The sequence below is a fragment of the Anser anser genome (genome assembly GCF_964211835.1).
Source record: "Anser anser genome assembly, chromosome: 2".
Lineage (NCBI taxonomy): Eukaryota > Metazoa > Chordata > Aves > Anseriformes > Anatidae > Anser > Anser anser.
This window is the reverse complement of record NC_139721.1, coordinates 88,609,546-88,636,019: the sequence shown is the minus strand read 5'-3', so window position 1 is coordinate 88,636,019 and position 26,474 is coordinate 88,609,546. Positions and strand designations below refer to the sequence as shown.

Sequence of the window (26,474 nt, the reverse complement as noted above, 5' to 3'; positions counted from 1 at the left end):
GACAGCGAGGTGGCAAGGTGGCACCGCCGGGGCACGAGCGAGGTGTTTGTTCAGGAGGAGCCCCACCCCACCGAGCACTGCCGCGCTTCAGGGGAAGGAAAGGAACAAAGGACGGAGCGGCAAACATCTGCGTGTTTTTTTCCACCCCCTTGTCTCGGGAACAAACATACAGTTGGATACAATGAAAGATAAAAACTAACACATATTTATTAAATGGTTTTACAAACAATCAATATAATAATTCCATGTTTACAAAATAGTAATCAAGCTAGGTAAAGTGCTGCAAAATATTTTAAATAAAGACATTTTGTAATTTTCCAGTTTCTGGTTACCTGTCGAGGTGTTACAGACTGTTAACTGCTCTTAAGCTAAGAACAAGCACTTGGACTACAGTGAATTTGTTCTGAACGCTTAGGTGAACAGTCTGGAAAAGTGCAAAACAAACAAAAAGCAAGTAAAACAAGTACTGTCTTGTATCCTATTACTTTTGGTTAAAATTATTTCCCCTCCTCCTCTGTGTAGAATGAATTTGTTTTCAAAAGCAAGACTCGTAGTAAATGTCTAGCACATGCACAAGGAGAAGTGCTCTGCATTGAAAAGTGCTTTTATTCTGGACTTAATGCATGTAAGGCCACCAATTCAGTATTGATTACTCAGATGTAATAGCGCACAGGGAAATTTTGTGAGTACGAAGGAGTGAGCTGCATCCCACAGACCCTGCCCTAACACACGTAGCTTTCTCCAGGTGCGGGTACATGAAGAAGCCACTGAAAGGCAAGGAGGAACGTGAACCATGCGACTGGAGGCAGAGGATGCAGAGCTGCATGCACGTGGGCAGCTCCTGCATCGCACAGATCCCACGAGATCACGCTTGGCATTACCTCCTGGTCGCTTGCTCACACGTCCATGCTCTGTGATCCACAGCCTCCACGCTGATTGTGCTGGTTTTTGCCTGGAAATTGTCTGAAAGCAGGCCTCCTATGTAACAAAAGCACGTTCCAAAGCCATGGCCTATCCCATACTCACTTGCCCTTTTTCCTGCCTTACTTTTTTTAATTTTGGAAGATGATGGCAACGCTTCGTTGCGAAGACTTTGGGACCACTGGCAGATTACGTGACAGGCATTTGTACGTAACAGCTACGTCGCGGCTGCTGTTAGAATACAGCAAAATGAAAGTTTCTCATGTGATTTCCAACTAAACATGGTGTGGAAGGGATTTCACAAAGGGGAGAAATGTTTTCTTTGTGTTCTGCTTTCCAACTATTGGCAGTGGAATGTATTGTGTCTGAGCAAAGGGTTTCTTACCTGCGCTTACTTAGGAGGGTAGGGGTAATTTTCCATAAAAACTAAGCATCTTTCCACTATCTTAGGAGGAATAGTAAGTGTTAGAGAATTACCTCCTTTCACAGTATTTAGGGGCTTGAATAAAAAAAAAATACCATGTAATCAACTACCATGAAAACAGACAAAATTCAAGACAGGCAAATAAGTAATTAATTATGTCCCTAAGCTTTAATGATTTGCTTGCTCAAGTTTTGCTTTTACTTTCCAAAAAAAAAAAGTGACTCATACTTTATTGAAGAAAAATGGATCTGTTTTTCTATGTTGAAACCAGAAAATGGATCACTTACAAAAAGTCTGAGAAACTCCTCCAACTGCTTATCCTTCTTGATCTAATTATTCTAGAAGAGCACCCCTGTGTTAGGTACTTTTATAACCACAGCATTCTTCATAAAACAACAATAAAGTGCACGCTGTTGCGATGCCACCACCGACAGCTAGTTCGCATGTCTCATCCACCCGCTTCAGCAAAGCTCGCTAAGCGCTGCTGCCTCTCCAGTTCTCCCCGTCCTGGCGCCTGTTGCATCTTCTGGCACCAGCGAGTGCCCTTGTTCGGGAAGCACGCTTGGCCTAGGTACCCTGCAAAGTCTTGTCAGCAACTTGGAAGTTGTACTCTTCTTAATATATAGATTGTCCTATACATGCAGCAAGGAGACAACATTTTTAACTTGTCTGAGAAACTTAAATGGCCTTTGAACTTACTGATTTTTCAGCAAAAGCCTCTTTTGTTTTTGTTTTTCCAAATGGGAAGGACAGACTTGGGGAAATTGAAAAGGAAACTTAACAACTAACAGTATGAAAGCGATATGGCCACATTTCTAAAATAATTTCCAGAAACTTGTTTTTAATGTTAAGATGTTACCATTTCAAAAGCTGCATCTTCTGGGATCTATATCTGGCATCTGCTTATTTCAAAATGGATTGGATAATGAAGGCACAGGCTCACTTTTTTTACCGGTAAAGGACAGCAAACACAATCAATATGCATTACTGACACAAAAACACAAGCAACGATAAAGCCAGTGTCAAAAATTATCAGCATCTTTTCTTCAGCTACAATCTGTTTGGCCATCTGCCTACTTTTTCACCTCAGGGAAAAAAAAAAAAAAAGAATGGAGTTAAACACAGGTTTACCTACACATATATGTTAGTGAACGTTTTTACACTCCGTTGCTGTACTTTCTGAGGGTCCTGGATGACAGTATTCACCTCTTAAAATGCCAGCAAATGGAAAATTACTTGAGTAGTAGTAGCAGCTGACATGGTCCCTCGACTCTGCTAACTGTTTACATCACATTAGAAAAACTAGCTTTACTTCTTCCTACTTCTTTGATTACTATTGCTTGGTATTACAATTTGATTATATTAAAGGTGAACAAAAAAGCCCTACGAAAAATCAAACAAGTAACCTGCTTAAGATCCCATGCCATTCACTGAGCACACATGGAGTTTAAAATGGCAAATAATTTAAACAAGTTCATTTTTATTTTACTAATTTACGTGCCAAGAGGATTCTGAGTGATTTCTATAGCGAATGACCGCACTGAATACTTCAAGTGTATTAAGAGATCCAGCTTGCAATACAACTTTTGTTGCAAGTGATGGCAGCTGTTCCAGGGAAAAAAAACAAAAACAAACAAAAAATAACAAAACAAAACAAAAACAAAAACCAACCCCACAGAATCTTGAATTACAGAAGTGGCAGCTAAAAAAGCCCTTCTCTTTGCCTCTCTTATATCTTCCCTACTCCAAACAATAACTACCCCACCTGCTCCCCAAAAGGCTGTTCAGTTTACATATTAACTCTTAAATATAAAAATGTATTGGCTGACTTTACACAGGCAATACTGCCAAGGACCAGACTCTATCACGGAACACAGCAGGTGGTCAGTCAAATAGCGTGCCACATTACAACTCTACAAGCCTAAAACAGCAAAAAACTTGGAAATGCATCACCATATCCAAAATAATTCAAAGGTTTTAACTGTTAAATCAAGTCCTCTGATGATAGTGTTGCACAGAGTTAAACTAGAGTTCTGCTGGTTAATGTGTTCATAAATAGTAGATGCACTATACCTAATGATAACTGTAGGGCTCCGTACATTTCAGTATGATTGAAGGAGGCAAGACTTAATCTCACTGCAATCCTCTGATAACTCATCCTTGCTGTGTGAACCATTATGACTGCCAACCACGGTTGGCAACTGAGAGTAAATAAATTGCTGATGTTGAAACTTTGGCTAAGGACCCCAAAATGTATGTTTGGCAAAAAGATTAAAAAAAAAACCTCTTCCCCAAACCTTTTGAACAACTGACCTCCAACACTCATCTGCAACCAAACAGTGGATAGATAATTCATTTCCATGCTATTACATTGAGGTTTAACTACCAGAAACATTAAACTATCAGTATCAGCTGATATTTATCCTGTTAATTCACTCTGCATAAGGGAAATTATTACAACACATCTAAAGTGATAGTTAAAGCTTACAGCTCAGAATTTTCCTTTTTTGCATTTGATTTTGTGTGTGTTTTGTGTTTCATTTCTTCTGTGTCACCAACTGCAATTCCCAGGTTAATGATTTCCAAGCAAATTTGAAAGGAAGCCTGAAGACTTCTTTTTCTCCTGGGATTCTGCTTCTTGGCCTTGTGAAAGTCCCAATTCTTTCTCAATCTGCTCAAGCTCAGACTGGTCAAGCAGTTCAAAATCATCGGCTTCCTCCGTGTCTGTCTCTTCACTCAAACTGGGCACCGCATGTGAGGGAGCTTGCTGTGCAGACTGCAACTGGTCTTTGATGGCAGCAGACACTGCAGCTGCGATGACATCCCCAGCAATTCCACTCATTAAATTAAAGGTTTGGTCACTGGTCAAAGGCAAGGAGAGCCCTGCAGTGGATGGTCTCTCTTTACTCTGTCTGGAAGAATGATCCACCTTGAAATATGTTTGTTCTTTTTTTCTTTTTTGCTGGATGGGCATGCCAATGCTTGAGTCATCATCATCATTTGTTCCTGCACCATTTTCTAAGGAAGGGAATTCTGAGAGATCTCTAGCAAAAGCTTCCTCGTGATCACTAGGTCGGTCAAAATCTATTACACAGGATTGACAGAAGGGAACAGTGTTAGCAAACAAGAAACGCTTCCCCAAAAAAGCAGCCAAGTGTAAAAATGCAGTTAGTAAATTTTCCTTTGAATACATTTACTATTCTGTAGTCTTCTGTAATCTTAATGCAGAGAAGCATTATCTTACATTTAAAATAAAATAAAAATCTAGTACTTCAAATCAACTGGTATCAGCCTGACTTTGAATTTGGATTCATATTTTGTGTGAAAATCATTCCAATCCCAAAAAAAAGAGAAGTAACACAAGCATTCAGTTACATTTCCCATTTCAGTGACTCCACATTAAAATTTTCTACCTAAAGTCAATTCGCAATATTTATGTAGAGATTTGGAAAAAGTGCTTGAGAATGACTCTTTCCAATAATACTTGAGGAAAAAAGTGGTATTTAGCTGTATAAAAAACAACCCATGCAAATCTTCAGCACAGACAGTTCTAAATACACCAACCACCTAAAGTGCTAAAATTTATAATGTGGGAAGTCTTTAAACTCCTTTTCTTCACTATATATATATATATGTATATATATATATTACAAATACGTCTATATGATGGTATTACAAATTTTTATTAAGCTTTTAAACAGTTTAATAAACTTTTAATAACATGTTTAAATAAAGATATAAATACAATGTAAAGACTTAATTCATAAATTTTTGCTTTCATGTTCAATGCTTGTACTAAATAGAAGAGAAAAAATGGGAACTCTACAGATTACCGGTATGGTTTCATGTTTCAAAAGGATAAAAAGCAGAATGTAAACAAATAAAAGATTGGATTTTAATGACTGTTTTAATAGTATGTTATTAGAAATGTGGAAAACATATTGATTACAATACATGGCCTGTGGAATATGCCTTAATGAGCATAAGGTAATACTTTGGTCTAGTAGACAGTGTATGAATGTAAAAATAAAATATAATCAATTTGAACTTACTTCCTATGAAAACAAGCAATATGAGCTTTCATAAGAGCTAAGGAAATGAATCCTAAAAATGTCTGACACATCAATTTCATCAATTTTCCCATTTTCTTTGGGAAAAAACAGTCTGGAAAGGTGAGGAAGAAGGGTTACGCTGTCTGCAGAGTGGTGGCTCAAATGCACAGAGCTTTGACAGGAGATGAGACAGTCCTCGGGTGCATCCCATCTGGTCTTGTACTTGTGTGCATGTCCAATTTGCTGAAGGGCTCCGTAGGGGAGAAGAGTGGATGTTTATTTTTAACTTAGCAAGGCCTTTAATACAGTTTCACACATTATCCTTACAGCGTAATTGGTGAGTGAACTGGGTTGGTAAACTGCTCGGTATGTGGAAAATTGGCTCAAGGGGCAGTGATCAGTGATACAACGTCCAACTGGATGGTGGCGTCTCTCAGAAGTATAGACACAACGCTGTTCAGTGTTTTTATTAATGATGTGGATGACTGAACGGAGTGCACTCTCAGCAAGTTCACAGACAGGAAGGAGCCACTGTGGGGCAGGTGCATTTAATATTCTGGAGGTCAAGGCCCACAGAGGGACCTCAACAGGCTGGAGAAATTAATGGGCTGGAAGGGGATGTCATGAAGACCATCAAAAGCAAATGTGAAATGCTGCATCTTTGATACAATAACCCATGCAGCAGAACTAGCTGGAAATGAGACAGAAAGTAGCTACTTTGAAGACATTCCAATTTATGATTCCATTATCATACGATACTATTTACAGCTTGAAATATTAACAAAATATTTTAAATTATTAACTTGGCATTTATAATGTTGGTAAGTATTTCCACCCTACTTGCCATTTTCATTGAATTTCTTCCTAGAAAAGAGAAATAAATCCACACATAAGACTGCACCAAACTACTGTTGTTCTTAATATTTATTCGGGCAAAGTACTAACTGAAACCTTGGTCTGTAAAAAGTACGAATTTCAGGATCTAGTCAAGATCAAGACAAGTGCTTGAGGATCTCTTCCTTGTCTTAGTTTTTGTGTTTCATTCAGGCTCATGGCTGGATGTCTTCATCAGCATTCTAATATCCAGAGCCTAAAAATACTTTCTTTAATTGGCTGTTTATCAATTCAAAGTATTCACTTCTTCTTCCTGAGCTTTTATTCATATAGTTTACCCTGAAAAGCATTATTGATACTAACTTGCTTGCTTAAGAGGTCTGATGAAGAGAGAGCTAAGTCTGGCATATATCCAGATGTGTCTGTTTTACTCACCACTAGTTATGTATTTAGATGCTTAGTTCACTACTTGATTATTTTTAAGATGAAGACAGCTCTCATAGAAGATGTATCCAAAACAAAATAAGCACTGGAATTAATTCTAAATTCACTGTAGGGAAGAACAAAGAAACAAAACCAAAACCAAACCCCACTTATGTCCTCAAATTCTCTAATAGTTTTCAGATAACTTACAAGAGTGCAATTCATTGATGAAATAGATGAAGCCACTACATACCATCAGATGTGTCTGTCTGTGGAGAATACCCCTCGGATAAGTTAAAGGTCCCATTATCGGTCCAAGATACTTCTGATACATCTGTGTCAGACACTGACAGCTCTTTGGCAACAACCGCAGGACTAACCTACATACAAAGAAGTCCCATACATTGCATTCTTACACTCAAAAAATTCACACAACAGGAAGCCAATGCTTAGATACTGAAAAAGAGGTCTCTTGCATATCACAGCACAATACATTGTCTCCTATTTAAGCTTTAATTGTAGAAACGTGAAAATAACAGTATAGAATACTTAGAAGTGAAGCATCCCTCTTCTTAGTTGAAGACGGTTTTAAGCTAAAGAAGCCAGAAAATTCCAATTATTCATTGTATGGGATTCAAGTAATGTCCTAGTGTAACAAATGCAGAATAGGCTTGCAAATACAAACTACGCATAAATATAAAGAAATTGTAAAAAGTTGCATTGAAACAAAAAAATTATCCATAAGGCAATTAAAAACAGCTAAATCAAAAAATCATTATCCTTTATGAATTTATCCAATAACTGTTCAATTACATCTGCAACAAGTTTTTATCTCCCATGAGATATCTTTTTTTTTTTTTGCATTATACAATAACACCTTCAAAGCAATCACTGTCAAAGTCAGGTTCTACACACGACTGATCTAATACTGCTTAAGAACTTCTACAAATCCAAATCATTATTTTTTTTATTCAACTGATGTTCTAATTATAAAGGAAAAATCCTTTGCCATATAGTTATTTAGAATATTAAGAGAGAAAGGAGGCATTAGATTATTCTCATACATACCTGGAAAGATATTTGTAGATATAATACTGATTTATACTATCATTGAATGTGATCTGACAAGTCATTAAACAAGTATCAGACGAATAATATAGGTTTTCTATGAAGATTTCCCTTTTATAATTTAATTTGATAAAAAGTACCAGCAATTTTACTTTTGAAAACTAAACAAAAAAACCCTGCCCTTTCTATGAAATTCTGGTTTAATCATTCTACAGCCAATATAAACTAAACACATTTTTAGTTTAGTAGGCCAAAGAAACCATTATCTTGAAGGCCAGAAGTCACGAACGCAGCAAATTAATTAGTATAGGTCTAAAGATGGAGACTATGAATCACTTTTAAGACATACTGCTTAGTTCAGGAACAGAGCCTCCTAGGGAGGTTAAAGTCTTCCACAGAAAACTCTCCATTATCTATATAGATTTTAAAAAGAAGATAGGGCTGACTGAAAAAAGTCACCTTAGGACAGAGGGCTGATATGTCTAATTCACTGTCATCTTCTGTGGGTTTTGTTTTTGCTGTTTCTGAAAGAAAAAAAAATATTTTTTATCCTACTCGTGACAATGGACTTCCAAGTTCTGTGTGTGCTATCACACAGCTTGAGTACAGCAAACTGTCACCTGTTGACATTGTCTATCATTTAGGTAATTATGCTACCAAGGTGAGAAGAAAAGGCTGATCAAAAGGCTAGATATTTATCAAAATATATTGCGCAGCAGCCAAGGCAAGAGAGATAATGTTGCTCTGAAATGCATTCCAACACATCTATTTACCTGTTTTGTACTTCCTTCTGAAGCCTCTGTTGCTCACACTAATATAATGTGCCCTGGCAATATATATTTATCTTTTAAACTACGCTGCCAGTACAAGGCATAATTGCAACACACTGTTAAAACAGGCAGTATAGTTATTCCAACACATTACTTTTATATGAGAACATACAATTTTCTGGATAATTGTGTGTAGTCTTCATTCACAAAACTTTCCTTTGCACCCAGCTACCCCGCTTTCATAACATTCATATGCAAATATGCATACAAAGCATCCTCTGAAGTGGCAGGATGTTGCTCCTAACAATGAACAGACAAGTAATTTTCACCTCATCTCCTCTCTCTCTCAGAACAGTCTCATGAATATTTTAAACTAAGACAAGCCAGTAGCACTGGAAAGCACAGTGACGTTCTTGATTGCCAGTTTTTGCAAGTTGCTGCTTCCTCTCTTGTGCCAGTACGAGGGTGTATGAACTCAAGAGCTGAACTCAAGTGGTGAAGCAAGGTAAGGAGCTTGCCTGGGTTAAATTAAATTGGAGGGTGAGAGGCAGGAAAGCACAACTCTTACCTGGACCATTTTCCCAGAACTGGCTTATGAAATTTATGAAACAATAGTCTGACCTCTCTCTCTCTGCCAGATTCACTTAAAACTAGAATAAGGTGGAATGGTGCTTGAAAAGAAGGAATAATGCATTGATTTATTTTTATTTCTAACAACTACTGTTCTATATGTAAGAGATACAAAAAGGCAGATGGTTACACTCACTGTATGTAGGAACAGCACACTGTATTATGAACTGCTACGAGGAATGCACATTTTAAGATAGGAAATTACTGATGTGAATCTAACTAAAAAAGGTTAGGCTACCTGCAAATAATCTGATCACAACTACAATTCGGTTTTAATAACCAAAACTAGCACACACAAAAAGGAAACCACAGACAACCTCATTCATGTTTTTCTGGAAACAGCTTTATTACTTAAAATCTAAAGGTATCTGACGTTATACGGAATTCATGAGATAGGTGAGATTTTGTTTTAAATCCTTGTCTAACTAAAAACTTTGATTAATTTGTAGTTACTATCCTACTACAATTCTTAAATGTTTACTGAGTATTTGGGGAAGAAAACACCTCTTTTCTTCCTTGTTGCTCTTGGGAACAAAACAAGGCAGATTTAGATGCTAGAACAGAATTCAGACTCTTACTGAAAATTCTGTGATGCACTAGTTTTGTATCCTTGAGTGGTTCTCTGTCCTGGATGAGTTTGCCTTATCTAAAGAGAAATAAGCATTTCATACTTTACCTTAAGTAGTATTTTCTGAAAAGCTACAAGCAGTACAGTTAATCATGTATGAAGAGAACCATCAATCTTGCCTTGTTTCCTTCCATGAAATCTTATGAAATCTTTTTTTTTTTTAAAAAAAACTATACCCAGATGTTTGACATACTCTATGACTCATAAAGCTAGCAATGGTAGCCAGGTTCAAAGTCCAAAACACCTTTACATTTGGCTTCACAGGACAAGCCAAACTGTGTGCAAGGTGAATAAAAAGGTCTCTGCATACAGAAATACATTACTTGGTACTACACTTGGTTACTCACCAGATCTCTCTTTTTTCTTCTGGTTAATGTATTCCACTATTCCAAAATCTAGTTTCATCAGAACAGACTTGATTTTGTTGCACAATTTCTGTCCAAATTCATTGCACTTGAGGAAGGGACATAAAAAGGCACACAATACTGTGACAAAAATAAAGACAGAAAACGTATTGAAATACCGCTTTATAAGAAGTTAAAAAATAAATATTAATGCATTATATAAGATAATTATTAATTTTACATAACAGAATTAATTTTGCCTAGAAGACATTGTGAAATCCCCATATCTGACAAACTGTTAATGTCAAAGCCATTTTCTAGGAGCTATTTCTACTCATCACAAAACAATACCATTGTACTGATACCAAATTACACTTTTTCTTAATTCCAGTAAGGAACAATTTATGATCACTGTAATATTTATCATTATCTTGACTTAGTCTGATTTTGACATCCCTACCTGAGATACATAGCTATACAACATTATGCCAAAATCAACAAACTGAAAATACTCGTAAGCTGACTTCCAAAGGACAAATAACATTGTCAGAACCTACATATATGTGTATGTGTGTATATATATGTGTGTATACACATATATATATATAAAAATAATACTCCCTATACATACTAATGACCACATAATGAACAAACTGTGTATATAAATCGTGAAAGAAAGAGAGACTCTACTTACGCAGGACATAGGAGAGGACAACTCCAGGAATGTAACTTCCCAAGACAGTGAAAAATGTACATACACTGCAGACGAGTAGGCAAAACTGACAAAGACATTAAAATTGGCCATTAACGCTTCAATTTTTAGAAATATTTAGATCATTTTGCAAAAGAAAAATTCTCCAGAATGTTTTATTCTAAATGTAATGAATGCAGTGGAAAATAATATGTATATGTATATTTAATTAGAAAATCCTTTAACACTTGTGCAAATAAACATCAAATGTGCATTTGGGCTAATCAGGACGTACTTTCTTTTCTATTACAAAAATATGCTATTTTTATTCTCTTGTTACTGCAAAGGTTTAACAACTTCACAGTTACCACTAAAATTAATAGAAATTACTTTGCCTTCATTACACAAAAATGGCTTAGCACTTAATATGCAGGAAACAAACAAATCACTGAATGCAATTATACAATGCACACTTGCTGCATGCTTTCAAAAACCAAGAAACCCTTCCTATGAGTAGCACAGTTCTCTCCTCTGTTATTTTCTCTCTCAAATGATAGTAAGCATTTTCTTGATGGTTGTTGGACACTCCAGCATCCCCATTAGGACAAGACCGAGCTGAATTTTGAACATAAAACCTGAGATTCAACCTCTGCTGTGACTGAGACATACAGTGCATCTTTCTGAAATGCACAATGCTGAGTACAGACCCGATCTGCTCAAAGTTTACAATAATTTTGCACACAGCACCTGTACCTAATTTACTCAAAACTGCAAAGTAGTGATGCGCCTCAGAGAATGAGATCAGGAAAAAGAAAGGAAAACATGTTGTCAAAATCAACTTTTCTAAATCAGGATTAGATATATCTTAAAGATACACTTACTTCGTCATGTTACTACAGGACAAAATTACAGTACAGTGTATACTGATATCACATTTCCTTACCTCAATACACACCAACTTATTTAAAACATAATTTTATTTTCTAAGCCACATCGTTACTTTTTGTGGAATTCATACATCTTTGAAATGTATTTGATCCTGTTGCTTGATCTGTACTTTCACTCTAAACTCCTGATATTTGTATGCACTACTAAATAATTTCATTTTGCTAATTCTGAAGGGTTGGAATTCATGAAGGATTTTGTAGCAAAGTTAATTGTGATCAAAAGAGGGAAAAAATAATATTCTCATTTTACATTTCTATATTTGGCAATACAAATGTAAAAATTAAATCTACATTTTCCAGTACTATTGCCATTATATACTGCTATATTATTTACATTTTTCTTTCAAAAAGAAAGCTGTTTCATGTTGGGCTACAACTACATAATCATCTTCTTCCTATTAGGAAAGAATAAACCTTATTCTTGCTTGTCTCTTCATGAACTGGATTCTCCAGCTCGGTCTTTCCAGACTAAACCAAACTAAAACAAAACAAAACACAAAACAAAAAACAAAACAAAGTAGAGCTATACAGAAGAAAAAAATATCAGAATAAAATATGAAGAATTCTATCATATAATGCATATAATACAGCTATTTCTGAAAACTACAATTATTTGGAAAAAACCACAGCCATGTTGAAGAGCTTTTTGTTTGTTTTTGCTTTTACAAGTTATTATTAAATCGTGATGTTTTAAATTGCCTTTCCATGGAATGACTGGTGAGGTTCCAGCAGCTAAAAGAGGAGGAACTGTGTTGCAATAAACTTTACTGTGGGCACATTTTCTTGCTGTTTACCTACCAGTGATCTGCACAGGTAGTACTTAACAGAAATTCATGACTAAATGTATGTGTTTTGTTTTTCATTGTTTTTTTTTTTTTTCCTCACCTTTGTATCAAATGATATCAAATTATTACTCTTACTTGGCAGTGCTTACCTTACCAGGGTTTTGTTCCTTGAAGTGAGACATTTCTTGAAGAAATACAAACAAATTCATCAGTGTTTCTGAAATGCACTGATTTATTCTGAGTCTGTAGTCCTGCCTGGAACTGATGACTTCCCAGCTAAGTAAAACAAACACAAACACCCAACAACTTTGGTTGTAGCTCATATGAAAGTTAGAGCTGTTTGAAAACATTTGAAGCCTTATCAACTTCTAAGCCAACCACGTTATATACATATTTTATACGTATTTTCCTTTACATGTTGTAAAAGGTATAAGCATTCACAAGCATTCTGGATTTTCTGTTGAAAGTCAGTTAACAGGTTGCTTTTGTCCACCCTTTCTATTCTCAGTGCACCACACTGAGAGTTGCAATGCACACCTCCCCAGCAAGAGCAACAGGGTTACTTACACAGCACAAGGAGATAAACGTTGAAGGAAAATGGGCTGGAATTTGAAGGGTGATTTACTGGAAAGTTACACATACGATTGCACAGGCTACAAGAGATATATTGATTTTTTCTAAAAAGATAAGCTTCTGATTTGCTTTTCTTAGCAGGGCTGTGGTTATTTGCTACTACTTTTCACATAGTTTTGTCAGCATGCAGGACATACTAAAATGGCACTCACTGAAAGAACAGTTATTAGAAGGGTAAAGAGGCCTGAATTAGCAGAAGCTTTGATCAATGAATCATAATAGCACATAAAATAATGTAGCCCACGCATGGGCTACATTACACTGGGTTCATTACATTGTAACATCAAATGTAAAGAAAGGTTTTGGATTACATTATTACTTCAGATTTCCTGTCACAGATTAATAATGAAACTATACAAATGGCAGCTAACTATATGCAGAAATGTGTATTTCACTTTTTTCCCAACAGAAAAACAAATTACCATTTATACATTTACAGTCGATAACCCCAAAGTTATATCACTTCTTTCTGCAAAATGGCAAAAGAAAAAAAAATTGTAATTCCTCTGAATTTCAAATCCAATGTCTCAGCAAAAGGTCAGTTCTCCTTGAAACCCGTAACTAACATTTCAGCCAAAACACGGAAAACATATCTGACATCCAATTCAGCAATGTTCTTGATGAGTCTAAAGCAACTTTTTCTTAAAATTATGGTTTTCTAAATACACAGGATAAGGAGACTGTGGGCTCCTGCTGAATTGTACACTTGGTCCAACTGTTGCCCAACCTTACACTTGTGAATTTTTAGAAATTTAGATATAAACCAGGAATAAGCCTTCCTCCAACATACACATGACATTCATTTTTATTTTACATGGGCATTTTACATACTTTCTGTTGCACTATGGACATCTTGATTACCTGGAAGTGGCTTTATGAACATAATGGAGGCTAACCACCTTCTTTTCTCCTATTTTCAAATACATGGCCTAAGCAGCTCCGCTTTTCAGGAAGAATTTCAGTCAAAAGTGTCTATTTACACATGGAGGAATCTTTCTCTGCCTCTATTTAACTTCATCAACAACTTGCATGCAAGTTGTGTACAGCAACTTCGCCACAAGGTGGTGATACAGCAACAGCAGCGTCAGAGCGAGGTTTGGAAGCCATTTTATACAGAACTTAAACAGCATTAAAGGAGGGGGGTGTCATATTCAAACTGTTGTAATGCATAGTAAAGCACAGAACACAGCTTTTAGAAAAACCAGTATTTCAAACATGGTGTAAAACTGATCGAAGTTTGAAACCCAAATTGTTGCCGTATTCCTGGTGTTACTCTAGTATTTATTATAATATAGTATCTGCTATAGTAGTGAAGTAGTGTGATTACCTCTTATGTTACTGAATATTCACCGAGATTTTTTTTTTTATCAAGAAAAAACAAACAATTTTAAGTAGTGTATCTGAAAGCCATAGGACAGTAGTCTCATGCCTTGGGCAAAGCAAATACTGCAATACTGAGAAAACGCAACACATTTGCCAGCCATGCATGGCACTGCACGCAGGTGCTTTCCTCTGACAGAGAATGTAGATAAAAATATTAAATAGCTCAGGAAGAACACCCCAAGAACCCAGCAGGAGGGACTAGGAATGTTACACAACTTTTTATCCTCTACACATCCACAATATGAATTTCAATTTCCATCCTCTCTGATATTTAGAGGCTTGAGAAAAGTACCATATTAGGGCTTCGTCTTGTGAGAATGTCATTTTATGGATGGGCTATTCTCCTGAAAGAAACATTGCTTCCAGCTTTTGTAAACCACTCTGCAGCATTGATACGTACTTTAAGAGTTGCCTGTTTATTCTAGTATTGAAAAGTACTATCGTTACAATATTATGAATTACAAAATCATTTCACAGACTTTACTCCTATCCTTTATTTAAAACTGCTGGCAGTTAAAGTGGAACTCAATGGAAGAGAGAAAATGGGTAGGTCTGGTCCTGCTCTCAAAACAGAGTTTTGAAATACACAGGGCAGTTACAGATAGTTAGCTTATTACTGTTAAAAACTAATCAGGGAAACAAAAAAAGGTGAAGGCATAAGCCACAATGATAATAATGCAGACTATTTTCATGTAGATCAATGAGGAGGAGATACTACAAGGCACAGAGAGACTATTAAATACTGTCAGGTCAAACAAGCAAATTATGCAGAAAAACAAGCGTGGGGAAAGTTCTTTGGAGTTGCTTCTCTTGGTTGTTAATACTGCTTTCTTCTACCAAATCGAAAAGATGATGAAACTATGAGCTGCAGTGCTCAGATACAGTGTATTGCTAGATGCTTTGGTTCTGTGGTCTGTATGTGGTGCATTAACAAAGAAGAAACCAAGCTGGAGGACTGGATTGTACAGGTGAAGTTGGCTTCAAAGCATTACAAACCCACTATTAAGCTTGCTTCGCAAAAGAATACTTGGCAGTTTCTTGTAGCATTAAGCCACAAGAAACCATGATGCATTGTTGTCAGTTCTGCTACAGCCACACTTCTTTTATTTTATGAGGAACACCAGCGAGTTTTAGGTCTTGTTCTGATCTTAGGCAACTAGAAACGTAAGAAAGCTGGCTTGCAGATCCTCAGTGCAACAGCCAGATGCACATGCAGCTTCTTGATGCTTGCATCTCCCACCAGCTGTCAGCCCTGGTAACATCTGTCCCTCTTGTCCATTTTCCCCAGAGCTCACTTGAGTGGCAGTGTGATGCAGAGGGCTGGAACAAGGGGGCAGCAGCAGAGATCTTGGTGATGGGGGAGTGAGGGAAAGAAGGGGGTACAGTGTACATTTCTATGTATGCAAAGGTAGAGAGGTTATTGCATGCTCTTTTGGAAACAGAGATTAAACTTGCATTAGATCAAATGGGCACTTAACAATGCCCACTCCAGAAAATCATGTTCTCAGTCATCAAATTTAAAAACAAAAACTAAAATGATCCATACAGTGTTGCAGATGTATAACGTGAAGTGCAAGACTGTGACATCAGTCAATCAAGAACATAAAGTACTTCAGCGCGATGTTACTTACAGTACCTTAATAAATTACTTAAATGTGAAACCTATCCTTCCTGCCAAAACAGATTTTCAAACTCCTCCAGGGTGTCCCTTTGAGGATATAAGTAGCCAACTCTGAACAGCTTCAAAGTTTTCTGCGTACCCTTTAGAGAGAGTAACATTTTATACTCTCATCACTTATATTGAGTTTTAAATGAAGTACTACACTTCCATGCTTAAGCTACTGCCAATAAAATTAAGATATTCAGAGAGAAAATTGATTACTCACATCCTTCTGACTAACTACTACATCATTTCTAAAAGTGAGCAAATATGTAAACTGTTACCTAGTAGCTGTAAAAAAACACACCCTCCCTCCCCAGATGCTTCAACTCATCACAGTCACAAACACTGGCCAGAAGAGTCACTGGCATTACATTCTCTAAAAATGACTGATGGTGTCATGCTCTCATTTTGTATCTAGACATCTGTTCAAGCAAAGCCCCATCACATTTCTCTCAGAAAGGTCAGTAGCTCTCATGTTACTGGTTTAAAGATCTCTTCGTGATGTGCTCGATTTTTTTAATTATGTGTACACGGTTATATGTATTTTCATGTATATACACTACTCAGAACTGCAGCAGGTCTACTGCAAGTAGACATGATGTGGCAACTGAAGGATTGCACCTACATAAACAGAGGAGGCAATAATTACAGAGCTTCTAAACCTGCTTGATTTCCCAGCTGTAAACACACACGCTGCAAACCTGTGCAGAGTCTGTAATTTTAAGTGGAACTTAGAATCTATTTGTCAAGGTGGAAGAGCTCAAAGTTAAATTACCAAAGATATGTAAATCAAAATATAGGCAACGTGGCTATTTTGTATTTGGCATTTTTAAAAAATAATACGTAGAGCTTATAGAAATCCAATTCCAATGAGTGTTTATTATCATTTCAGAGGATAAACATTTGATAAAATGACACAGCTGTAAGGGACATGATATCTAAGGACAAACCTCACAGGCAATCAGGAGTTAAGTATAAAGCTTGAACAAATGAAATTGAGTATGTAAACTATTATCAAAACTGAAACACGAAGTTTTACTTTTTCAGAGCTTCCACAGTTCTCTCCTGAGAGGAAAGGAAGCACCACAGTGCAAAAAGAAATGACTATAATGATGCAGTTACCCCTCTTTGAAGCAAACATTTTATACCTGGCATGTACCTATGCCAAAAATTACGTTTTAAAGATTGTCTTTGAAATTATTAAGGTACAGAGATAATGGATACAAAGCGGTATTTAGATTTTTAAAAAGTTTGTGAATAATACCTAAATGTGCCCCTCCCACCCCAGTAATTTAATTTTCAGGTGACCACATACTCAAAATGAAAAGAACCATCCCTCTCTCTCCAAAATCTATAATAGTGTAAAAAGCACAAATTTACCATTAAGTGTAATTAAGAACCAATGACAAAATCTCTAAAATCTACCACTGAACTGTGTGGTAGAAAATAATGCAATATTGATTAGCCTTACTGTAATACAATATACCAAATTTGTGAATGCTGTATGTACTATGTGGAAAGACAAAGTAGCAAAAAACACTGAGCTCACAGCATAGCATCTTAATAACCTATGTCAAATTTAAAAGGCAAATATGCAGAATTCTGTTTTATCCTGTGCCACTTTTGGATCCTATACAATACTTAAGTGTACGAAAGTAATTATTTTTGTGTCATGTGGCTATGACAAAATCAACAAAACTTGCAGTTTAAATGAATCACTAGGGCACCATGTAGAATTCTACTTTCTTCAAAGAATTCCGTGAAAGGATTACACATGTAATTGAAAGAATGGGGAACACTATAAGCGCCTAGGAATATAGTTCTCAGACTTCAGTGAGAAACTTCATCTAAAAACTTTATGTTACAAAGTCCATTAAGCTTTTCTTACAGAAATCTCTCCATCCTGTAGATAATCCATACACACTTTATTTCCCACTGCTAATCTCTAAGCGCTGCACAAGGCTCAGTGTAATATTGGGGCAAGCATATCCTTTAACCAAGCACACTGAACATCTTTTCAATGCTAAAGCTTCAGCACACTTGGTATCTCTAACATACACAAAGTTAAGACAGATTTTCCTTTTACACTGAAGCTGGAGAATGTGTTTATCAGCCTTACAGAGTAACTGACATGTCCCAGTCCAAAAATCTCTGTTGATCATCATCAATCTCGTAGTTCAAATACATTATTTCTAAGACTTAAATGAATTATATAAATAATATGTAACATGGCTGCTCAAACATTAAACTGTTTTCCCTCTGATTTCATCTGTCTTCCTCGGACACTTCAAAGTTGTGCTTTTTACTAACAGCAAGTCAGTTCAAATTGCTGTTAATTTTTTTTTTTTTTTTTTAAGGGAAAATATGCAACAAGAAGCTGGAAAATGGTCTTCTCACACTGCTTTCAGTAACACGTGCCCCTTTTTATTTCTTGACCATTAATATTTTTGGTAATATTACTGTACAATAAATATGTTTAAATGATCAGCATTTAACAAGGCTGGATGTGTTTTTTTTTCTCAGTGGACTGCACAGCAGACTGCTCAACACATGACTATCAACACAACAAAATATAAGCAACCTTTCATCCCTGACTGTATATACTTCCTGCACAGTGTATTACACTAAAGTCATCATGGTATTTTATTCTCTTCAACTGATATGTGAACAACTCGTCACTGCTGTGCTGCTAAACTGTATCAATCCCATGAACAAAGATGTTTATTTATGTTTTTTATCCCCCCCCCCCCCCCCCCCAATATTGCTGGTCCAAAAAAACTTGTCTTAAAGAAACTTCAGTGAAGTCCCCAGAGTAAACACTTGAGTTGAGAAACACAAGTGTTCTGCAAAGGGATAGGGGAACTCATCTTGTCCTATAGGCTGCCTGAGGTGAAAAAATACAAATGACTACTAGGATTTTATTTTGGGGAGGATACATTTCTCTCTTATACTCAAGTATAACATCAGACGCCTTAGAAGGTCTTGTCAAGGAGCTATATTGTTTTTCTTAAACGATTAGATGCAACTGTTTAACTCCTGTTTTTCCCCAAGGTAACTGTAGTACACAAGTTCTTCAATGCAGCAGATTCTACTTTGTGTCGCTTTTAGCTGACTGCCCTGCTAAATAAACAAAAATGCGCTCCTAGTAAAATTTGGGGTGTTCCACTGTCTGCTTCTCTACACAGACTCTTCTAAGCTAACTGACAGGTCATCTCTCATGGGAAACACTTCCTTTGGTCCACACTACTCTCATCCAGCTCTCCTGAGAAGAATGCCACCTACTCCAGTTTGAGGTCATCCAAAATGTGAAATGTGATCTGACAGTCAAGTGCTTAGTCCAAAGTCGTGATTTACTAAGTCAGCATAGATTCCTTAAATGCATCTTTGCATGAAAATGAGTCTTTCAGTGTCACATCAATGCTATTGTAGACTTGTTTTCTATTTAGAAAAGTGTATAATGTTATTACTATTCTATATGGGCTGTTTTATTTTTACTAAAACAGCAGAAGGCCTGGGATCTTCCAGGTCAGCATTTGTGACAGAAACTGGTCATGCAGAAGAGGCATTTCTATCCCACTACTTTTGTTTAGAACAGTGAAGAAGTTTTATTTCTGCCAACAGAAGCATAAAGTTGTTTAAAACAACTCTGCCCATATGCTGGAAGCTTTTTTTTTTTTTTTTTTTTTTTTTTTTTTTTTACATTTTTTTCCCCTCAAGGACAACTCTTTTAACCCCTTTTCACAAACTCAACTCATTTTCTTCCTCAGCCTCCACATTCTTCAGCTGGGATACTTCTAGTTCAAGGCCTCTAAAAGTCAAACAGCTAGGAAAGATGAGCTGAGCATTCCTTGAGTTGCAGAGCAGCTGCACAAAAAAGGAAAATTGCATTTTCAAGTGCCAAACAAAGAATACTTTTAACCCACAAGAACATCATAACAACTTTTTGGGGGATATCACAAGATAGTTTTAACTCTTTCTGTGAAGAACGTCATTCTGATCGTTTTCAATGGGTTTCAATGCAAACAGTATGAACTGGTGACCATTTACCTTGACGCATTACTGCAACTTCCTGGCATAAGCTAACCACACATTGCCTACATCTGTGCACTGAATTCAGTCATAAAAGGAAATCAAATGCTTCCCACTTTATTAACTAACATTAGCAGCAGAAACAAGTATTCTTACATAATTACAAATCAGTAATGAAGTAACATGCAGATTTGACTTTAAACTGGATCTCCATTTCTCTAAGTCTAAGCACGTATTGGTAGAGGTCGTGCACTGAGATTATAATTCTAAAATAACTGGTTTAAAATATAGTTAAAAATGACAGCTACCTCTCATTTTTATCCAAGTCAGAAAAGGTTCCTGACTAACAGCTTAGTGCATCATCCTTTTCAATAAGGAGCACATGATAGCAATTAGAACAAAGACATTGTTCTAATACAGTTAGTTACACTTCAGTACCTCTTTTAAGCACATACAGCCATGGGCTTCCACCACTTCAGAACTGAGCATTCCCAGTAACTTTAATACATTCTTGACCATCATTAAGATTCCTCATGAAGTGTCAATTATTATTATTTTTAAATGAATTATGCTATCCTACACCAACGGTTGTGTTTAACTGGGAAAACATTGTCTTATGTCCTTACTTTAATCCTTGACCTCTGACCACATCTTTGCTCCCTGTTCTTTATCTACCTGGGATCATAACAAAACAGAACAGAAGATACGAGCGGGTACCTGATCTTCACAATTCTTAAGCCTTTTTACTATCCTTATTATGAAATATTTTTGCTATGTTCCTTTGGTTATTATATATTTAGATTCACAGTATGAATAACAAACTATTGACCAATGCCACAGCTTTAATGATGTTATAATGTTGAAATACACATCCGTGACACAGTATTATACATTTTCAAGTGTGGGACATAAGGGGAGAGGATATATGAAGTATTTGGTTTTAGCTGAGGACTACAAGGATTGCAGCATACTGAAGGCAATCAGCAAGCAAACCTCATTCTACAACTTCTACAATTTTTTAAAAAATATATAAAACAATAGCTCTTTCATTCTCTGTGCCCTCAAAATAACCCCATTATCTGTGCATTTACATTAATATCTCTTCTTTTGCAACCCTAAAATGCACTGCTGTAGTACAGTTCCCATACTGCTCCAGTACAGTTCCCATAGCTCCTCCTCCTATTCCTTCCTGTTTAACTTGGACCAAAATGTTCTGACCTCTACTAAATCTCAATAGCACATCTGTAAAAATGATCCTGAGCTATATCCCACTTGTTGTCACAAAGACAAAAAAAAAGACAAATTAATTCCAGAAAAATTGGAACCTTTTGACTAGACTATTTTCTCAATACTTATTTGTCAATAGCAAAGGATGAGGAAGTAACGTTAATTCAATGGTAGTTTCAGAAGTGATAAATGGGGAGAGCAGGTTTTATTATAATGATTTTTCAGGTCACTGCTTTAGAAATGTTTGTCCTTTTTCAATAAAAAAGTTTTGATTCATAAAATAAAAAGTTCTTAACAGGTTTGGGCCTAGTATTATCTCTTTTTTTACTGCCAAAACCTGTTACAGAGAAATAATTGAGAACAAAGGAAGTTATGTATGACAAAGTGTGTATGTTTTGCATAGAAATTGCCTCCATTTGCATACTGATAAACACTTTTTTTAAAAATCAAAATTATGATTTTGTTTTTCTCAGCTGATGAGATCTCCAATCTTGTATTTGATAAAATATTTCCAAGGAAGGACGTGATATATATACTTCATAAAATCAATTCAAATATATAAATATATATATTTATAAAAGTGATTATGATCTGAATCCTCTTTTTCAACGTGTCATACATATTGTTGTTTTCCTGTATTGAAAAATACACAGTTTAACAAACTGGAGATCCAGCTAAACAGTTTTTAATGAATAGTAATTTACACTTCCGTGGCTATCACATAATTAGTAAACATTTCATTAAAAGGAAAAAAAAGTGTTACCTTGTGCTACAATTACTTTGCATCTATGTCATATATAGGGCACAACTTAGATCCCTGCAAACGGAAATGCGTAGGTGACCCTACCCTTAAAGACCCAATTATGCTACTGGGGATCCATTCACCCACATTCATCCAGTTAGGTGACAATGCCCTATCTAATCTACAACAGACCACCAGAAATTTTTCTGTATTTCACCCATCCTGCAACAACGCATATGCATACATATTGGAAAAGCATCCACAATGTTCAAATTTAAATATAAAAAGAAGAAATCAAGTCCCAAGACATAATGGAATGCTCACTTTTAATTCTTACAATTTCTTCTATTTGCCTATATGTACTACTTTCTTTTAAATTAACCTCTAAAAAAAGTCTACTTCCACATACAGGACATTTTTTTTTTCTTCCCCCAATATCAAGTATTTATTAATGCTGTTTTGGAGCCAACATTTTAATTAGCATCAAGACAGTGAAAATCTTAACTATGGAAAGACAGTTTGGACTTTAAGAAATCTAAATTATAAACTCTGTCATAGCCAAACACCAATAACATCTGCTTTTAAAACATCTATTTTAAAATCTATTTAGCTAAATTTAATTAGCACATTTATTTCCACGGGAATGTGCTAGATCACATTTCAAAAAACCATATTTGTTAAATTGCTGTGAAGTTTTAGGTCCAACTACTTTCTTCTTGTCCTGGCTGTTGGTTTTATTAAGATAAAAACTAAACTTCAAAACAACAGGCATACCACAAAGGGACAGAGTGCCCTATCTCCTACTAATGAATTATGGTTCTGTCAGTATGTGGCTCCATATAAAGTATTTGCCTCTCTGACATTTTGAGGCTTGTAAGCTGTCCCATGGCTGGGACAAAGTAGAAATCACCCAGTATTTTGTTCCATTTGGATTTAGTTTAAGAATTATACAAGACCTGTGCAATTTAACCTCTACGTATATATTAAGATTCAATTATTCTCTTCTAAGAAGCCTTAGATTAGCATTAGAGGCAAAGCTCTCAAGAACTAGACTATCTGTTATAACAAATAGCAAACTGATCTTAGAACTAGTATGAAAACTTAGGACATCATACAGATTAATTATAGGAATCCTTGGTTTATATTATGTTGTACAAAAAGGCCATCAGAATCAATTTACAGTACCTTTCATCTTGTCCCAGATCCTCACTGTCTGGCATTTCAGACGTAAAAAAAAATTATGTCTCACTCTCTCTACCAATTTAGATAATCCAGGCAAAGATCTTCTAGTCTGCTTTGTGTTTTAGAAGCACCACACCAGGAACCTGTTCTGTTTGCAGTGGAGAAAAGCTCCTTGCTCAGAGAGCAAATGTTTACAACACATCCTAAGTGTCTGCTTGTCTTGAATGAAGTTCGGAGTGTTCTGCGTTGATTGGCCAATGCTATAAATAAACAAGTCGTGACTCACCTCGCACACTATGACAGGGTGTTTAGTAGCAAGCACAGCCAAGAGCACAACATTTTTTTTCTTTGGGTCATGTGAGAGAGAATCATCACCCGGTTATTACATCTTATTTTTCTGCTTCCACTGGAATTCTTCCTCAATGTCTTCCATTTGCTCAGGTGCAAGCGAGCATAAACCAAAATGATACGAAGCTAAATGGCACAGCGCTTTAAAGTAACACATTTAGAAAACTTAAGAGTGAAGAGCTTACTGTAACTGTAAAAATTTCTATTTTTACTTCTCACAAAGTGCCGGTCACAACCTGTCAGAACAAGCAAAATTTTTCTCCACTGACTAAATTCACAGCCAAAATAAAAACTTAGCAATTCTTTTAAAATAAGGATTAGGAAGAGAAGTTTTCATTAAAGATTAATTGCATTATTTTTAAGTTCTGATTCCAAACTTGTCTGCCACAAGCAGTCTCAGCTGTCATAGGTATAGTGGCAAATTATACTGGCAGTCCTCTCATAAGTGAAAGTATGCCGACAGGTGGAGGCTTTCTGCCAAAATACTTCCAAACTCTTTGTGAACAACCTAAGGTGCACTAACAAAATCACTTTCCTCATATCACTTTTTGCTGCATGCATGACAGGGATTCTGTCACTCCAGCTACACCAGCTATGTTTCTATAAACTTTCAACACCCCAGCCACCTTATCTGTGCTGATGAAGCTTTGTAGTGCAGCCCAAGACTCCAGGGGTCACGTATTTATGTTGTTCAGCACTGCTCCTTCGCACAGCTTCTTTCTTCCATTTAACAGCCTGACCTGTTCTTTGTATGTTTTCAAACAATTATCCCACCCAAAGACCCTCACATGGATTTTTTTTTCTCTATAAGGGAGTCCACACCAAGACTTAGATCTGCCTGTCCAGCATGTAAGAATTGTCCTGGGAATGTCACATCTTAAAGATAAAAAAAATAAAATAAGGCTGGAACAAAGCCATGGCAGATTAAAAAATAACCACCCTGTATCCTCAATTTGATAAGCTGTACTTGATGCCTTGTGGGTCATACAGCTGGATGCTGCTTAACTTTCTAAACTACAAGCGACCATATCTGTTCTTCTTATTTCAATATAAAATGCTTCAAAACAAACAGTAAGATCTAAATAAAAACTGTAAAAATTCCCAAAACAGCATAATCTATTACTTTAAATTGTATGATTTATATTTACTTTGCAAGTATCTAAATTAATGAAGTGATCTCAGGAAATGGTGAGAAAAACAAAACAAAAAAAGGAACACCGGGTGTCTGTGAAGAACAACTTATTTTACTATTAGCATTTACTGTTACTTTACTACTTAGCATTCTCATTAGTTCTTTTCTCCTTTTCTTAATCCTATCCAATCTTCTGTATCCATACCTTTCCTCAACCTTTCGTATGACATGTCATTCTTGTAACGGTTTAATCCTACTGGACTTTAAACAGAAAAGAGGGAGAATAAAAACAGGAATAAAATCCTAGTTCTAAATTATTATATGTACACACACACACACACAAAACCTTGTGTAATTTATTGTTTTATACATAAATATAAATAAAAGCCCTGTCCTACTCAGAGGAGTTCCACGGCAAACTATACCTGCTTATTTGAATATTCTTTTATTTTTCTACTTATATGTATAGCTGAAATAATGAGAGCTGTGTTTCATCCTAGATTACCCTGAAACAACAGAACTGCTTAACTCCAAATGTTCCTTAGTAAAATCTTTATCTGTGACAGTTTCATTTTCAGATCAAAATTTGAAGTCTGACAAGTAGGAAAAGAATAAAAACAAATAACTGAAATCTGCAAACACGCAAAAGCAACATTCAAAACGTAAATGTAGCATCAAAAATGAAAACAAAACTTCTGTAAAACTGTAACTTCTCGTTTGTTCATATGCATTACAATACAGTTTAACATAGCCACTTGCATTTTACTGTGGCACCACACCCATTTTAATATATTTGATGGCCACATCTGTAAGCTGAAGAGACTTCAGTATTGTGCCTATTCCTGTGTACCACTATTAGAACTTGCTATAATCCCTACTTTTCCAGTACTACTTTGGACTCTTCATTCCCTTATCATGCTCTCATAAAAATTATTATTTGTACAGAACCTTATCAGCACTCATCACTGCAACAGAAAAATGTTTCACAATTTACAATTCCTTAGAACTCTTCCCCTGCCCTCGGTGAGGACGATATTATCACTCTACTTATTGATAGATTTAGTTCCAAACTGTCTACCAAATGAGTATCTAACTGAAATGTCAAGGACCTGTTACTTTGAAAGCAGAGCATTTATAAAGCACTCATGGACTACTCTACTGATTTCAGTGCTCATCATTTTTGCAAATCAGATTTCAAAACAGTATGAGCACGTAGTTAACAGTACTGTAATGACAGTATTTTACCTCAAAGGTAGTTGTCTCAAAGACAACCATCTAGAAAATTCACCACTTTTTTTTTTTTGTCTTACATCTTCCATACGCAAGGGAATGAGAGCTTGTATTGACCAAACTGTATTTTTCCAGCAGATACGGCTCCAGGCTACTTCACAGCTGCATGAAATGGAATGACTTCAAATACACGTGGGTGGGACAGCAGTAGGTGAACAAAAGTACTGTACTGAATCAGGCCAAAGAGTATCTGGCACCTCCAACGGTGTCCAGAAGTGCAGCCTAGGAAAAAATGCATTGCTACCTTCTCCAAATGTTCTTCCAGGCTCCAACTGGTGTCTCATGGATTTCCAGAGCCAGCAGTGAGGTCTGTGTTTTTAGCTCTCCT

At 36.1% G+C, this 26,474-nt stretch overlaps 1 protein-coding gene across 2 annotated transcripts in view; it reads right to left on the bottom strand.

Annotated features, from left to right (window-relative positions):
* Positions 1-184: 184 nt before the first annotated feature.
* RETREG1 (reticulophagy regulator 1) overlaps positions 185-26,474 on the bottom strand; it is a 65,345-nt gene continuing 39,055 nt past the window's right edge. Inside the window, exons 1-7 of one of the 2 annotated variants that reach the window (XM_083824333.1) lie at positions 23,380-26,378; positions 12,667-12,793; positions 10,789-10,873; positions 10,098-10,235; positions 8,182-8,246; positions 6,908-7,034; positions 185-4,429 (exon numbers count right to left, since the gene is read on the bottom strand). In XM_083824333.1, coding sequence (XP_083680459.1) covers positions 3,918-4,429; positions 6,908-7,034; positions 8,182-8,246; positions 10,098-10,235; positions 10,789-10,873; positions 12,667-12,793; positions 23,380-23,414 — 1,089 coding nt within the window. In that variant the 5' untranslated portion in view covers positions 23,415-26,378 and the 3' untranslated portion in view covers positions 185-3,917. Of the gene's footprint in view, positions 4,430-6,907; positions 7,035-8,181; positions 8,247-10,097; positions 10,236-10,788; positions 10,874-12,666; positions 12,794-23,379; positions 26,379-26,474 lie in introns of those variants that run through there. The other variant, XM_083824332.1, reaches the window with a different exon arrangement.